At 45.5% G+C, this 16,920-nt stretch overlaps 1 protein-coding gene across 1 annotated transcript in view; it reads right to left on the bottom strand.

The window, feature by feature from the left end:
- The window catches only part of CNTN1 (contactin 1), a gene marked incomplete at both ends in the record, with an annotated part of 255,936 nt that extends 242,202 nt beyond the window's left edge, over window positions 1-13,734 (bottom strand). The window contains 2 exons of the mRNA XM_081330364.1: window positions 12,924-12,956; window positions 13,674-13,734. Coding sequence (XP_081186490.1) covers window positions 12,924-12,956; window positions 13,674-13,734 — 94 coding nt within the window. The remainder of the gene's footprint in view (window positions 1-12,923; window positions 12,957-13,673) is intronic.
- Between the last annotated feature and the right edge of the window lie 3,186 nt (window positions 13,735-16,920).

The following is a 16,920-nucleotide window of genomic DNA, read 5'->3' as shown; positions in this document are numbered from 1 at the left end:
TAATCCCACAAGAATTAGACAAGATTTTATGGGGAAGTGATGCTAAATTTCTATCTAAGACCTATAATCTACTTTTGTTCCATGGGATGGAAGGGGGAACAATAAATGACATAATGATTGCCTGGGGGAGAAATATTGGTCGCACTATAGAATTAGAAGAGTGGGAACAAATTTGGAAGAAAAATATAAAATTAACGTTAGCAACGGCATTTAAAGAAAATACGTACAAAATGTTGTATAGATGGTACTTAGCTCCCGCACGAATTTCAAAAATGTTTCCCAATGCAAATGACAAATGTTGGAAATGTGATTCTGCCAGGGGCACTTTCTACCATCAATGGTGGACTTGTCCAAAGGTTAGGTGTTACTGGACCAATATAAAAAATTGGTTATTTCAAATAACAGGATATGATCTTCAATTGGACCCAGCTATTTTCCTCTTGGGGATGAAGCCACAAGAAGTACCAAAAAATGTTTGGTATCTAGTAATACATATTACAACAGCGGCGCGTATGATTTATGCGCAATATTGGAAGACGATGGAAATCCCAACGGACTATCAAGTAATAGAGAAAGTATTACTATGCGCAGAGTCAGATCGAATGACATATATTCTCAAAGGGAAAAGTGAATCACTTTTCAATAAAAGTTGGGACTCCTGGTATTCATGGTTACAAAATAGAATATTTAATCTCAACGGGGGAAATACCAGATGATTGTGTATTATTATTTGAGGTATAGAATCTGGAGATATACACAATTATAGATTTCTAATATTTGGTAATTAAAGGTTACTTAGCCTGGGATGTACTAGAAAAAGAAATTAGGGGTAGTACTACACTCCCCGGTCCTGTCTAATGTTGTTGTTTTTGTTTTTTTGGTGTCTAGGATGTTTTGGTGTTTTTCTATTTGATGCACTTTTTAGTACTTTGTAATAATGTTCTTGTTTTTTTATTTAAAATTTGTTTAATAAAATTTAAATTTTTTAATAAAAAAGAGAAGATGGATCGATTATATTCAGAATAAATATGGGACTAAAAAATTTCACTTAGCATATGAATGAGTATTAGAATTATAAGATGTATTATTATTTAGTTATGTTCAAGTGGAGTTAAAGTGTGATAGGATTTAAAGTGTATTTATAGATGGTTAGCATATTTTAGCTCAAGTTTGTTAGAGGCAATACCCTGTATTCAGCTCTGGGAAGTCGGGGGGGAGGGGGAGGGAGTGAAATTTTGGGGGGAGGGGGAGGGAGGGGAGGTTGGGGGGAGGGGAGGGAAGGAGTTTATGCTTAAAATGTATTGTAAAACTTTTCAATTAAAAAAATATTTAATACTGGCTGTCAGAACCCATTCCATTCCATTTCTATTTATCCCCTCTGACCCAAAATCAAATCTCACCTTTCCCTGGGTTCTGCCATCCTCCCAAGGGAGAGGGGAGACGCGCCGCGGGTTTATTGCCTCTGATTCCTCTATCTGCTACAATGTAACATTTTGCTTTCCCATGTTATATCTCTCTCTGAACTTTCTCTCCCTAAACTGTCAGCTAGAACAAGGGAGGGAATAAGGAATATAACCTCCATGCCGGGTTTATTTCTACACTCTCAGATGAAGGTATGAAGAGCTGCTGACCATCGCTGCATGAACTGGAGACAGACCAATGTTATTTCTCCTTTTCCCACAATGGAACTAACACCTGGGGATTGGCCGTTCCACACTGGCCAGGTGGACTATGGGATGGGATCTTGCTTGGGGGATACCTTAACCCAGACATGTCAAACACAAGGCCCGGGGGCCGGATCCGGCCCGCAAAATGATTTCATGTGGCCCGTGAAGCCATCCTGGAAACAATGAACGAATGGCCCCCACTGCCTTGGCCCTGGCCCAGGCCAGCTGGGAGCCAATGTACAATTTCATGGTGGTCATCTATGCTGAAATACATTCAGTCTTAGCTCCACAAGGCCGTCTGGAAACAGTGAGGGACCGGCCCATGCCGCATCGGCACTGCCCCCTGGGCGCACGCTGTGGAGGTATCACCCTTTGTGAAAAATTAAGAAATGCACCATCGCCTGGAAGTGGCCACATATGACCCTGCCTACTTTGGGAGGCTAGGGCCTGGGCAGCGTTGCGCTTCTCTTCACATTCGTGCTCAGCCTCTCGGTACTATCAGGAAAGTGCCCCACTGCCTGCCAAAACCGGGCAGGCTGGGGGCTGGGCATCATTGTGCAGGTAACATCGACTCTCATGCTGCTCATGGCATCCCCTCTCCCAGTGTCCACCAAGCTGAATATGTGAAGTAGGCGAGGGCCATGCCTCACGAAGGATGACACTTCCCCAGCTGCGTTTCTTGCCTGTTTTTCTCCCTCCCTCATCTCAAATATTTTCCTACCACTCTGTTCTTGGAAGGAAGGAAGGAAGAAGGGAAGGAAGGAGAGGGAGGGTCTGAGGGAAGTTCTGCCTTAGTCGTGCCCTGCTGCCCTTTCACCATCCCTTTGCCCCCTTCTTCTGACCTCGTGGGGGGGTCTCCCATCCTATTGCTAAGGAAACTTTGGATACAAAGCCAGGTCTCTGCACATGGAGAGGTAGTGGGCCTCCCTCTTGACTTTGCCCTTGTACCCATCATGAGCAACCTGGCTAAGGAGAGCAAGCACAGCAGCAACAGCCTTGAGGAGGAGGTAAGTGTAGCTGGGCGCCACCTTGGGGAAGTGGGGCTGGGCTTAGTGCCGTGGGTACTTGATGGCTGGGCTGGGCATTTGACCTCCGTGCCACCGTCCAATCCCCCCCCACATGGCCTGAGAGAAACAGTGAGGCTCCTCCAGTGGATCATGCCTTGGCACTTGCCCCGGTCCCATCTTCTTCTGCCAGAGACCGTCAGATCTGTCCCACTCCTGTCCAGGCCCCCATTGGCACCCTTGATGCGAATGATGTAGAGCTGGCCATGCCCACCCAGTAGGCCACACCCACCCGGCCCACCAAGGGAAACTGCAATGCTGATGCGGCCCTCAATGAAATTGAGTTTGACACCCCTGCCTTAACCTATCATTCTGCATGGGTGTTGTGATTCAGGGTCAGCCTGTGGGTTCGGCAGTTGGGTCGGATGACTCAGATGAGGGGGAGGAGGGGGGTGTTGAAGAACTTGCTGATGATGGCTTTGAGGCTCCGCAGAGCCCCCAACCAGGCCCCTCCCACCTGGTGGAGACCCAGCTGTGTGAGCCTGACAGCGTGGATGAAGATGACCCACAGCTGGCCCTGTTCAAGGACGCCCGACGCAGGAGGCAGTCAAGTAGGAGTAAACAGAGGAAGGCAATGGGGCTTCTCAGAAGGAGGGAGAGAGAAGCCACGCCCTGAACTCTTTATAAAGGACTTGTGTGGGGAGGGCTGGTTTGCTGAAAGCAACCGCTCAGATAGTGTTTCAAAGCTCCGGTATCTTGGTTCATGTCTTGTTTGTTTTTGTAATAAATTTGGCAGACGTATTCCAGCCTCTTGCTGTCTGTAAAGGGGTTGCCTTTTCTGCAAGGCCGGTAGCAGGCTGGTACAGAACAATGGGAAATCTCAGATCCTGTCTATTATGCCTGCTATCAACTACTCTTAATAAAAGTTTCTGTTGGAAGAAATCGCTTCCAAGAGTTCTGCTTTCTTAAGATGTGGGATTGAAGTGGATCCTGACATTAGACAGGATCTGCAGTAATAGTTAACCTGGAAGATAGACTCTCACCGGTGGATTTTGCAAAATCCACAATGTCGGACAACGGGGCAGGGAAGGAAGAACCCACCGCAAAGGGGGAGCCCTCCCTTCAGATGGGACCCTGCCAGCTGTTGGGATCTGAGACATCCTACTCCTCGGAAGAAGTGGTGGAAATGCGCAGCCATAAACCTTAGTGGTGGATAGGTGTTGGAAAGAAAGACGAGTGGGAGAAGAGATCGAGAAAAGTAACCCTGAGACAAAGCAGCCACCAACCCAGATGGAAGCAAGAAATGGAGAGATTGCTTCACCTTAGTGAAATGGAAGGAGATCACACGGAGCACTCAAATTGGATCCTAGGGAAAGCTATTGACCTGATGAAAAGAACCCTCGGCTCTCTCGGGGATGAAAAACCTGAACCCTGCGGCTGCACCATTACCTTGGGCTGCAGCCAGAGAGACACTGAGGGGGAGTCAGAAGCTGAAGTCCTGGGGACGTCCGCCGAGACCACCAAGACAGCAGCTACCACTTCGGCAGCCCCCACTTCCCGCCAACCAGCAGCTACTGACGACGATGAAGGCACCGATCCATCCAAAGATTCCCGCTGCAGGACGTGAAATTCGGGGGAGTATCACGATGCTTGGGGTTCTTCCTAACCCAAGTCCTCAGCTACATGGAAGAATATGGATGAGACATCCCCAACAACAAAGCCCATATCCCTATCGAGCAATCGACTATGGAAGGGGTGGCCGAAGACTGGATGGTGGACCTTCATGATTCCAATGCCTCAGAGCTCCACAACTTCAACCACTTCATGTCCTCACTGAGAAGGTGATTCAAGGACCCCCTGGCTGACCAAAAAGCCCGTGAGAAGATCAAAACAGCGAAGCAAGGCAGACACCTGGTAGCCGAATATACGCAAGAATTCCGGGCCATCGCAAGCAAACTGAACTGGCTGGAAGACATCCTACTTAGCCACTTCAAGGATGGCCTAAACTATGACCTGTACGATGCTTCCCTACCCTGAGGGAACCCACGCCGACTATACGAATGGAACGTCCTGGCAGAGGAAGCAGAGATCGACCTACTGAAGAGGCACCGCCAAGGAAAACCATGGGGCCGCTCACCCCCTAAACCGTCACATGAACCAGCAAAACCACCGGTCACAGCCAAGAAGTCAACAGGCTGTTTCAAATGTGGGAGAGAGGGACATCATGGCATAGAGTGATGCTTGAAATCCCCTCAACACAAACCAGATCGATCACTGGCCAGAAAGTCAGGAAGTCCCCAGCCAGCCCACAAGAACCTGCCATGAAGGCAACAGAGGCTGTAGAGTTCCCACCCTCTGCAAGGCGTGGGCAGGGAACTCCGGCCTACACTGCAGGGGTAGATTCCTTGGACAATTTGGAGGGTGAACCCCTGGTAAGTGGACCCATCACACCCATCCCCAAGACAGTGACTATATTAGCCCCCTCCATGCCTGAAGCTGTCAAAGTGAAAGCCCTAATAGACTTTGGCTGCACCCGCTGCCTCATTAGCCTGATGTTAGTGGGGAACTTGGGCATCCCAGTGAGGAGTCTGAAACAGCCAATCTCGTTCGGTCAGCTATATGGGTCCATAGCAGGGGGATGCCAGCTACCCTAGCCACTTTACCAATCCACTTATCTCTCAGGGACCATGAGGAAAATATAACATTTGTAGTAACCCCAGGCATGGAATGCCCAGTGATCCTAGGGCTGGTGTGGCTAAAGAAGTGGAACCCCTGGGTAGATTGGAGAACAGCTGAGCTCAGATTCCTGAAAGGGGACCATGCAAACTCGACACCCCAAGGAGCCCTACCAAACCCAGGAGTGGAGAAAGCATCAATGGGAGAGGAAAAGGGGTTACCCCAAATACCAGAGGAATACCGAGACCTTGCTGAAGTTTTCAGTGAGGAACGGGCAGATGAGTTCCCTCCTCACCGACCCATGGACTGTACCACAGAAATCAAACCTGGGGCAAAACTCTCAAAGCCCAGATTGTACTCCATGAGCCCTAAATAGCAGGAGGAGATGAAAAGATTCATAAACAAAAATCTAGAAAGGGGATTTATCGAACATGCCAAGCCCAAAGTAGCCACCCCAGTCCTTTTCAGAGAAAAGGACAGCACTTTGCGCTTGTGCATGGATTACCGCGACCTGAATGCAATCAGTGAAAGCAACCTGTACCCCCTATCCCTCATGAAGGACACGTTATCCCACCTATTGAAAGGAAGAATTTTCACCAAACTAGACCTAAGGGAAGCATACTACCACATTAGGATGAAGGAAGGGGATGAATGGAAAACTGCATTTAATTGCCCGATGGGGTGGTACCAATTCAAAGTTTTGCCATTTGGACTACAAGGGCCCCCACAGTATTAATGCAATTAATCAATAGGGAGCACCTATTGAAGGGGGTCCTGGTTTATTTAGATGACATCCTTATCTTCACTGAGTCCAAAGAGGAGCATGTCAAACTGGTCAGAGCGGTTTTAAAGAAGCTGCAAGCTGCCCACCTATATGCCAAACTATCGAAATGTAAATTCCACCAGGAATAAATAGACTATCTGGGTTATCTCATATCCCCACAGGGCATCAAAGTGGACCCCAAGAAGGTCAGGGCAGTATTAGAATGGGCACCACCTAACACAAGGAAGCAATTGCAAAGCTTCCTGCGCTTCGCAATTTTTTACCGCCAATTCATCCCTTCATTTGCCCAGATAGCCCTGCCCATCACGAACTTGTTAAAAATGAGGTGGGAAACCTCAGTGAAACCCAGCCAGCCACTAAAATGGAAAATGGAATGCCAAGTGGCGTTCGAAAGATTAAAAACACTCTTCTGCCGAACCCATACTGAGGCACTCGGATCTAGATAAATCTTTCATAATACAGGCAGACGCAAGCAATGTGGCAGTGGGGGCTGTACTATTACAAGAAAATGATGAAGGGGCACTGCAACCATGTGCGTACACATCCAGAAAATTCTCTGAAACAGAGCAATGCTGGACAGTGTGGGAGAAGGAAGCGTATGTTGTGAGATGGTCGTTGCTCACGTGGCGCCACTTCCTCAAAGGGAACAAAATCCATTTTCAGGTCTGGACAGATCACAAAAATTTGGAAGTACTAAAAATGCCCAGGAAACTCACCCCTAAGCAAGCCCGCTGGTCCCAGGACTTTCACCAATTCCGCTTTATGCTCAAACACTTGCCGGGGGGGGGGGGGAAACTTCCTGGCAGATGCCGTCTCACATGCCCCAATATAACAGCACGCGAACCATCAATTCTAAACCACTCATGCCCGAATCACAATTAGCAGCACCAGTAACCACCAGGGCCCAAGCTAAGGTAAAGCCACAACTGGGTAGCTAAACCCGAATTGAATTCTGGAAAACCTTAGAAACAGATGAGTGGTTCCAGAAGAATAAACATGTGTGCATGATTAAAGACGGACTGCCATAGGTGGGGGAGAAGTTATATATACCAAACACCCAGAGAGTCACCTTCATGTAGCTGTGCCATGATACAAAATCAGCAGGGCACTTCATATTTGTAAAAACACTACATTTAGTCAAAAGACAATTTTGGTGCCCATCCATGAAAAAGGACATAGAAAGCTACATGGCCAGCTGCCCAACTTGTGCAGGTTGCAAGGGAAATTTCCTGGACTGCTGCAACCAGTGGTGAATCCCTTGGCTCCATGGAAAGAAATATCTATGGATTTCATAGTGGAGTTACCAGAAAGCAATGGAAACACTGTCATCTGGGTGGTTACAGATGACAATGCATTTTATCCCTTGCCAAAAAATCCCCACTGCAAAAGCTTTAATAAAACTATTCGTGCAGCACATCTACAGACTGCATGGGGCACCCCAATGCATCATGTCAGATAGGGGGGTGCAATTCATATCAGAGTTTTGGAAATAATTTCTGCCCCTCCTAGGAACCACCCAAAGACTGTCATCTAGTCATCATCCTCAGACTAATGGATCGACTGAACATTCGAACTCAGTACTTGAGCAATATTTAAGGTGCTTTATTAATTATCAGCAAATGAATTGGACAGTCGTACTTCCTTTTGCCTACAACAATGCAGTCCACTCCAGCACAGGCCAAAGTTTCAACCCTATACCAGAACCCCAAATGAACCAGCAATCCCATCACTGAAAGAGTGGATATCCCAGTTACAAAACACCTGGCTAGTGGTTAGGAAAGCCTTAGATCACAGGTCGGCAACCTGCGGCTCTGGAGCCGCATGCGGCTCTTTGAGCTGTCCCATGCGGCTCCCAGGCCTCCTCCTTATTTTTTTTTTTTTAAAAAAAAAGTGGCACTAAAAAAATTTAATCAATTTAAACTTCTCACAAAAAAAACTTGAAAAGTTTAAATTGATTGGTTGGTTTGTGGGACAAACCGTTTGTGGGACTACCCACAAACCTCTTTGTTTTTTTAACTGCACTTGGCAGAGTGGAGGAAGAGACGGGAAAACTAAAAAGGTGAGTAGGGTGGGGTTTTTCCCGCCCTTCTCCTCGCCATGGGAGAAGGCTCGTTTTTCCCCCCCTTCCTTCTCCTCCTCGAGGCTAGCAGCCCCGACGGGGAGAAGGAAGGGGCGTTTTTCCTCCCCTTCTCCTTGCTGTGGCTAGCAGCCCCGGCAGGGAGAAGGAAGGGGCAATTTCCCCCCCTTCTCCTTGCCGTGGTTAGCAGCCCTGGCAGGGAGAAGGAAGGGGTGTTTTCCCCTCCCCTTCTCCTTGCCCTGGCTAGCAGCTCCGGCAGGGAGAAGGAAGGGGCGTTTTTTTCCCCCTTCTCCTTGCCATGGCTAGCAGCCCCGGCAGGGAGAAGGAAGTGGCGTTTTTCCCCCGTTCTCTTTGCCGTGGCTAGCAGCCCCGGCAGGGAGAAGGAAGGGCCATTTTTCCCTCCCCTTCTTCTTGCCCTGGCTAGCAGCCTTGGCAGGGAGAAGGAAGCAGCATTTTCCCCCCTCCTTCTTGCCGTGGGTAGCAGCCCCGGCAGGGAGAAGGAAGGGCCGTTTTTTCCCCCTTCTCCTTGTCGTGGCTAGCAGCCCCGGCAGGGAGAAGGAAGCGGCGATTTTCCTCCCCTTCTCTCTGCGAGGCTTGAAACAGTTCCTCCATAAACATGTAACCGAATCATTACTTGACTCTTTCACAAAAACTAATACATTAATCTCTAGTTTGCACATTAGTTTCTAGCTTCATAAAAATGTTCTGCACTTGGTTTTCCACTAAGGAAGCAAAAAAGACATATCCAAATTTTAAGGGTTTTATTTAAACTTCATTTGTGAAGCATGTAACTTTAACTTTGATAATCATAAGCAGCTAACATTGCTTTTTCATTTTGTGCAATTACTGTATTAAATTTGTATGTATATTTGGAGCCGATCTTGAGCTGACTTTACTACTTTTAATTCCTCCCTTCTGTTTATTGTTATATTTAGTTGTATAGCTAAAGCACATTTATTCTTAAAAGCTTTTCCATTGGTATTTTGGGTCACTGGACCTACTTCTTAACATTTTAAATCTAAATGTTATGTGATTGATATTTTTATTAGGTCCAGTTTTCAAGTGTTTCCATAGCTATAAAATTCCTATCTTGTGAAACTTCTAGAGCAGACCTTACGAGCAAGTTACCACTATTATTGCAGAGAGCTTATCCTTGTTTGGGATTGTGGTCTGAGTTGGTAACGGGATTTCTAGAGAGCTGCAAACCGAGTATTTTATAAGGGACTTTATATTTCACACAGATTGTGCAACCCTCTAATAAATGTTTCAGACTCTGCAGGGGGAGCTCCTCCTCTCCCCCCCCGCCCCTCCAAGAGATCGAATTGCAGCTTCTCTTGCTTGGTGAGCTTCGGGAGGGGGGCAGGAAGACCCTTGGCTTCTTCCCTCCCTCTTTCTCCTCCTTCTCACCCTCTGCTCTTGGATCAGGCTGCGAGGCTCGGCTGGATGGCTTTGGGTAGTCCTGGCAGCTGACACGGGATCTCTGTATGTGTGTGTGCGCACGCGCGCACGTACGTTGTACATAGACCGGAGAGGCGCACAGGCCAGCATGTGGGTGGGAGGCCCGCATGGTGTATATTTCTTCCTCTTTTTCCCAGCCCCCCCGCCCCCTCCTTGATCTGTAAAAAGGTTCCGTGGGGATATTTGGGTGTTTTCCCCCCTTCCCCCCCCTCTCTCTCTCTCTCTCTCTCTCTCTCTCTCTCTCTCATCTCCCCTTCTTGGTGTCTCCCCATTCTTCTCTGTCTGCACCCCCCTCCCCCGCCCTCGGAATCCTTCAAAAAACCCCTTCCCCATCCCCTCCTTTTCAGATTTTCAAAGGTGTATTTTGTTTTTCCCCCCTTTTTATCTCTTCAATTTTTCTGTTTTTCTTCCCTCTTTTGCTTATAAATGAATAATAACAGTCACCAAATGGGAGGGGCATTTACTTTTTCCCAAGCAGCTGAGGGGAAACGGTCTTGGAGCTGCTCACAGCCACCTGTGTGCAAAGCTGGCTTTTTAAAAAGGATTTTACCTTAAGAACCTGGGTAAGGAGGTGCAGGTGGGGCTGCCAGCCCCAAGGACTCGGGTAGGCAACCTTGGCTCTTTTATGACTTGTGGACTTCAACTCCCAGAATTCCTGAGCCAGCCATGCTGAGGAGAAATGGAGAGGTTTCCATGCTGGCTCAGGAATTCTGGGAGTTTAAGCCCAGGACTCATAAAACAGCCAAGGCTACCTACCCGTCACAAGGGGAAACCAGATTCACTTAACAACCTGAATACTAATTTATCAACTGCAGTGATAAACACGCACCAAAGAAGTGATGGGAAGAGGGGGGGAGCACCCCATTTCTTCTTCAGGCAAAAACTCTGTGCTGAAGCCGGATTGGGGAGGGGGATGAGGAGGAGGAAGAGCTGCGATTGACAAACTGCCAGCCAAACTCTTTGGGAGTGGGGGCGCAGGATGGAGAGGAGAGCAGCTTGCCTTGGAGAAGGAGGGGGGAGCCAATTTTAAAGGTTGTCCAGCTAAAAGGGAGCAAAGAATCTGGGCTGGAGTGCCTTGGAAAGGCGAGCAGGCAACGCATCTGCATGGGCTGGTTGGGCTTCCTGCAGGTTTTGCCTGCAATTAAGGCAGGGTGAGTTTTTTGGCTCAGGGGAGGCTGGGGGGAGGGGGAGCTGCTTGTGGGGGGATAATGCCTGCTCACATAAGTGCAAATGTGTTTCTTCTGCATGGAAGCTGCTTTGCTGAAGGTTATATCTTCTTTCTTTCCTTCCTTTTCTTCCACGTTCTTCGCCTCTCTGCTTTGTTCCGCCTCTGGGGATGGAGGGGGAAATTTGCTCTGCACCTTTTCCTCGTGTTTGTGTGTGTGTGTGTGTGCGTGTGTGAAGCCTCCGTTTGCCTGCCTGGCAAGGCGGGGAAAATTTGCTCGGCTTCCTCTCCGGTGTATGACTCGCTTAGGTAAGCTCCACTTTAGTCAAATCCTGTTCTGCGCATGTGCGCATGCGCATGCGTATTTTGCGGCTCCCAGGGTTTTTTTTAGTGAGAGAACCAGTTCCAAGTGGCTCTTTCACCAATTCAGGTTGCCTACCCCTGCCTTAGATGAAGCAAGACAAGCACACAAAACACAAGCAGATAAAAAAAGAGCCAAACCTAAACCATTTACTGTAGGAGAAATGGTATGTTTGTCTGCAAAATACCTAAAATCTCTACAAACCTCTAAAAAACCTGGTCCAAAATATATAGGACCTTTTCCTATTAAAAGAATCATAAACCCAGTGACAGTAGAATTAGAATTACCAAAGAACCTCAGACAAATACACCCAATCTTTCAGTGCAGCCTTCTGAAACGAGAACAACGGTCGCTCTTACGGCCAAAAATCCCCACCACCAACTCCAATCATGGTTGAAGGAGAACAACACTTCAAAATAAAAGAAATCCTAGATTCTAGAAAATATCATGGGGTGACCCAATACCTAGTAGCGTGGAAACACCTTCCCTCCTCACAGAATGTGTGGGTCCACGTATGTCATATTAGAGCACCCAAACTGTTAAAAAAGTTTCATACAGAATATCCCAACAAACCCAACTAACCTCTATACCTGTTTTGTTTCTCTACAGGTGGATCTCTCCTATTTTTAAGGGGGGCAGGATGTCAGAACCCATTCCATTTCATTTCTATCTATCTCCTCTGACCCAAAATCAAATCTCACCTTTCCCTGGGTTCGTTTATTGCCTCTGCTTCCTCTATCTGCTACAATGTAACATTTTGCTTTCCCGCATTATATCTCTCTCTGAACTTTCTCTCCCTAAACTGTCAGCTAGAACAAAGGAATTAGGGATGTAACAACCATGCCTGGTTTATTTCTACACTCTCAGAGGAAGGTGTGAAGAGCCACTGACCATCGTTGTGTGAACTGGAGACAGACTGATGTTATCTCCCCTTTTCCCACGATGGACCTAACACCTGGGCATTGGCCATTCCACACTGGCCGGGCGGACTATTGAGTGGGGTCTTGCTTGCTTAACCTATCATTCTGCGCAGGAAATCTCAGATCCTGTCTATTATGCCTGCTATCAACTACTCTTAATAAAAGTTCTTGTTGGAAGAAATTGCTTCCAAGAGTTCTGCTTTCTTAAGATGTGGGATTGAAGTGGGTCCTGACACTGGCTGAATCACACCTTTGAGAAAATGGAATGCTGATTCTTCCTTGCTACATATAATCAAACATTCAAGAATATATTTCTAAAAGTAGTATTTAAATGCCAAATTTCCATGGACATCAGAGGCAAAGATTCAGCCTTAAATGATCACATGCCACAAAAAAATACAAATATTCCTAAGCAGGAATCCTACTTGATTGTTGCTTCTCAGGTTGTTTTTTGATGTTGTTAAAAAGGCTAATTTCAGTTTTGGGCCAGAATGCTACAAATTTTTTAAGTCTGGTTTCACAGGACAAGTTTCTTAACAATAGTTGAACAATAATTGATTGGATTTTTCTCTGATCCATAAATCATGGCTTGCAAACAACAATGACTATTTCATAAAATACACGAAGCCAAAATCAATAACTATATTATGGCTTAGTTTGATGCATGATCAATATTGTTACTTATCAAACTTATATCATCATTACGAGCACAAATTTTTCAAAGTTTGAACCTCAAATGCCTTTGAAATGTATGCTTGCATCAATCTACAGAAAAACAAAGCTGGGCATTTCTAAGTACTACATTACTCACCATTACTTCCAACAGCAATTGAGTATTTCAGACCTATTTTTAGTAAAAGAAGAATAAAGGATTTTTTAGAATAAGCAGTTGCATTTTGTCTATAAAAATAGAAGCAGTCTCCTGATTATTTTTAAACTTGCTAGGAATAGTCCAGGAGATGAAACAAAAAGGAAACAAGAGGAAGAGGCCTCTTAAGGCCTCTTAAGTGACTTTTTAAAAAAACCAAGTCAATCAAAAGGTTTAAATTAATGGAAATGATAAAACTGCTGGTTAAGGCTTGAGACTGAATAATTCCTGAATTACAACGTGAGATAAAGTATCCAAATTCACACTTTGGTCCTACAAATCCTGCCTGGAATACAAAATGCTGACCAAGTTCAACTAAAAGAAAATAAACTTATCTAGTGGGAGAAAGGACAAATCATATAAGGACAAGATTACAAATAATTGTTTTGAGTTCTAGTAGTTGAATTTGGTTCTTATACGGATTTAATTATTTATTAAAACTTCAAGGCTGAATTCATTCTATTTCTTTCTCTAACTTTATTTGAACAATTCTGAAAGGGAGATTAATCTGAATGCTTTTGAATCTAATGGACCCATTCATGTGTTAATATTCAAAACATTTTGATACAGGATTATAGCCTTTCTTTTTAATACTTTGCACATTTACTTGAAAGTAGATCACAGGGTCAATTCCAGCCCTGTTAAAATGTTAAAATAATAGCTATTATTGATAAAATTTAGAATATATCTTACCTGCCAGATAAAAAAATGAAAAAAATGCAACAAAATGATTGGTTGAAACCCTCAACTTCATCTTCACAGGAATGTTGATTCACAAGAATGTCTGAACTTCAAAGAATGGACTGCAACTGTATATAAAGACAAAAAGGGAGAAATAAATAATTTTGTTTCTGAGCATCTCCTGGCATTATCTCAAAATCTGTGGCATGCCTGAGTAATATCCATAAAACAGGATAGATGCCACACTGTTTATGAATTAAGATCTGAATGACATATGCTTATTAATTTTAGTATTATTTACAACTTAATATAATCAGAATGTCAATATTCTGTTAACAATATTATTTCATGTATAATATACATTTCAAATTCCGGAGATTAAGAATGAGCTCCACATTGCCCAACTGCCAACGCTTTGAGTAAACTATTTTGATTTTCTAAACAAATAATTTGTTAGCAATTACTTTAAATGATTTGAGCTATCCTACCCTTTAATACTGGATTATGCATTCACCAATTAAAAAAATTATGCTTTCAAATTCTTAAATTAGGACCCACCCCAATCCACATCTTAGGAAAGAAGAACTCTTGGAGACAGGATTGTCTAAACAGGAACTTTTACTAAAACATGATTGACAGTGGATAATCTAGACAGGATCTGGAAACTGTGTCGCAGATTGATACTTTTAAAGTGTCCCTGAGTAAAAAACCCTCCCCTCAGTCCATTTGGTCAGTCCCGGATCAATTAAGTTTCAGGTGTCAAAACCCTTCGTGGGAAAAGGAATCTTCCATGCATTTACAACATTTGCTTCTTCCCCTTCAAATTCCAATCGGAGATACAAACCAGAATTCCCCCCCCCCTTTCTTTGTTCTTCTCAGTTCAAAGTTTCTTTCCCTGGTCTTTGATGATGGCCTCCAGGCAGGCTGAATAAACAACCTTGCATCTAATGGATAAAAGTAAAGGTAAAGGTTCCCCCGCACATGTGTGCTAGTCGTTTCCAACTCTAGGGGCCGGTGCTCATCTCCGTTTCAAAGCCGAAGAGCCAGCGCTTGTCCAAGGACATCTCCGTGGTCATGTGGCCAGCATGACTAGACGCCAAAGGTGCACAGAACGCTGTTACCTTCCCACCGTAGTGGTCCCTATTTTCTACTTGCATTTTTACGTGCTTTCGAACTGCTAGGTTGGCAGAAGCTGGGACGAGTAACAGGCGCTCACTCTGCTACGCGACACTCGGGATTCGACCCACCAAACTGCCAACCTTCTGATCGACAAGCTCAGCATCCTAACCCACTGAGCCACTGCGTCCCTATCTAATGGATAGGGATGGCCAATTAACATCTTCTCTTCCCCTCCTTGGGAATGGCAGAATCCAGTAAGGGGATGAGATTTAGGTTTGCACAGATAGGGGTTTAGGAATGGAATATAAATGGATTCTGACAGTGGGATAGAATTTCCCTTCCCTCTCTCCACAGGGGAAAAAATACTTTGGGAAGCTTATACAGGTGGACAAAATAGTTAGGATTGAAGAGAGGTTCAGATCTCACCCAGTCTCATTTGTGCTGCTTTGTAGGTGCCTGGTGGTAAGTTTGACTTTGGCTGTCTGCAGCCTGGTGACAAGCCATATTTCTATGGCCAGTCTTTCATCCACCGGTTTGGAGGGCTGCGCCGGACTGAATGGAAGGGCTACCGCCCTCCCATGATCAAGCGAGGATCCCCTCCTTGCTGGTCACCCCTACAGGGCAACTTTCAACCCTTTCCAGGGTCCCTCAGCAATGTGAAATCGGACATGGAAGATGGAGTTTGCCTTCCAAATGGCCATGGCAGCCGTGATGGCAAACCTGAAGTCCTGGAACAGTACCTCAACTTCTACATTAATTACCAACAGGATAATTGGACTAACTTCTTACCTTTTGCAGAGGTAGCATATAACAATTCTGTACAGAGTAGCACAAGGTACACCCCATTTAAGGAGGCCTCTGGTCAGAACTTTGTAGATATGCCAGAGCTGCCCTAAGAGAAACCTCAAATAGCCTTCTTAGCAGAGTGGATAACACAAGTCCAGAATACTTGGCCACTTGCTTGTAAAGCACTGGAAGATGCATGTCAGGCACATAAGAATCTAGCCAACAAAAAATGTGTAAGCCAAAATATTTTGAAGTGGGTGATAAGAGTTTATCTCTCCACAAGATATTTGCAGTCCACCCAACAGTTAAAGAAACTGGGTGCTAAATATGTGGGTCCATTCCCCATTGATAAAGTAATTAACCCAGTCACTGTACAACTGGAGTTGCCTAAGAATCTTAAACATATTGTCAGATGTCCAGCTAGCAAATCCAAGAAAGGAACCTCTGGGCATTGTTCTTCCCAAAAGTAATACTTTCATTGAATACGCTACATTGGCACAAAAGAAGCAAAACCAGTTCTGAATTTCCTGCTCCAAGGTCCTTATAATTAAACATGAATTCCCCCTTTGGCCGGTCCCCTTAGTCCATTGCACTGTCCAATCACCTATGCTCCATTTGTTATGGGAACTGTCTGGATCATTCAAACACTTGTGCAGCATGTCCTTGAAGGGGGGAGCAGAGCCTCACTATCTGCAGATGTGTTCTTGGCATTCCATTTCCACCCCAGATTATTCAACCATCCCCCTCCCTACTGTTGTCAAATTGAGAGCAGAGAAGAAACTAGGTGAAAAGCAGACTTCTGGTTTGCCAACAGCCGACAATGGACATCTGGAGGACGGCTCCCGTCTTCCACGTCGAGATTCGCATCGCTGGGGAGGGTCCTAAAAGGACCAAAGAGTTGCCTTGGAGGGGTGTCCAGACAGAAGGGGCTTTTGCAGAAATGCAGGGGAGCAGCAACCCCACCCCCATTAGTGCCTGTATTCCCTTTGTACCGGCGGATGAAAGACTGACCATAGGAATATGGCCAGTTACTAGGCTGCAGACAGCCGAAGTCAAACTTACCATTAGCCAACATTAAAGCAGCGTGGAAGAGACGGGGGTAAGATTCCTCTCTTATACCTTAATCATCCTCTTTTCACCTAATTAAGCTGCTAAGTATTTTTCCCCCTGTGGAGAGGGAGGGGGAAATTTAACCCTCCCTTCGGAAGGTGGCGAACAAGCCCAGGGGTGTTTTTTGGAAAAAAAACATTGAAGAAAGAAATAATAAAAGAAAGGAATTCTGAAAGTACTTGGGGGACACCCAGTGGCTAAACGTGAAATTGCAATTCTGACTTTCTCTTTAAAAAAACCAAGA

The sequence above is a fragment of the Vipera berus genome (genome assembly GCF_964194415.1).
Source record: "Vipera berus genome assembly, chromosome: 6".
Lineage (NCBI taxonomy): Eukaryota > Metazoa > Chordata > Lepidosauria > Squamata > Viperidae > Vipera > Vipera berus.
The sequence above is the reverse complement of the archived record's forward strand: the minus strand, read 5'-3'. Positions and strand labels throughout refer to the sequence as shown.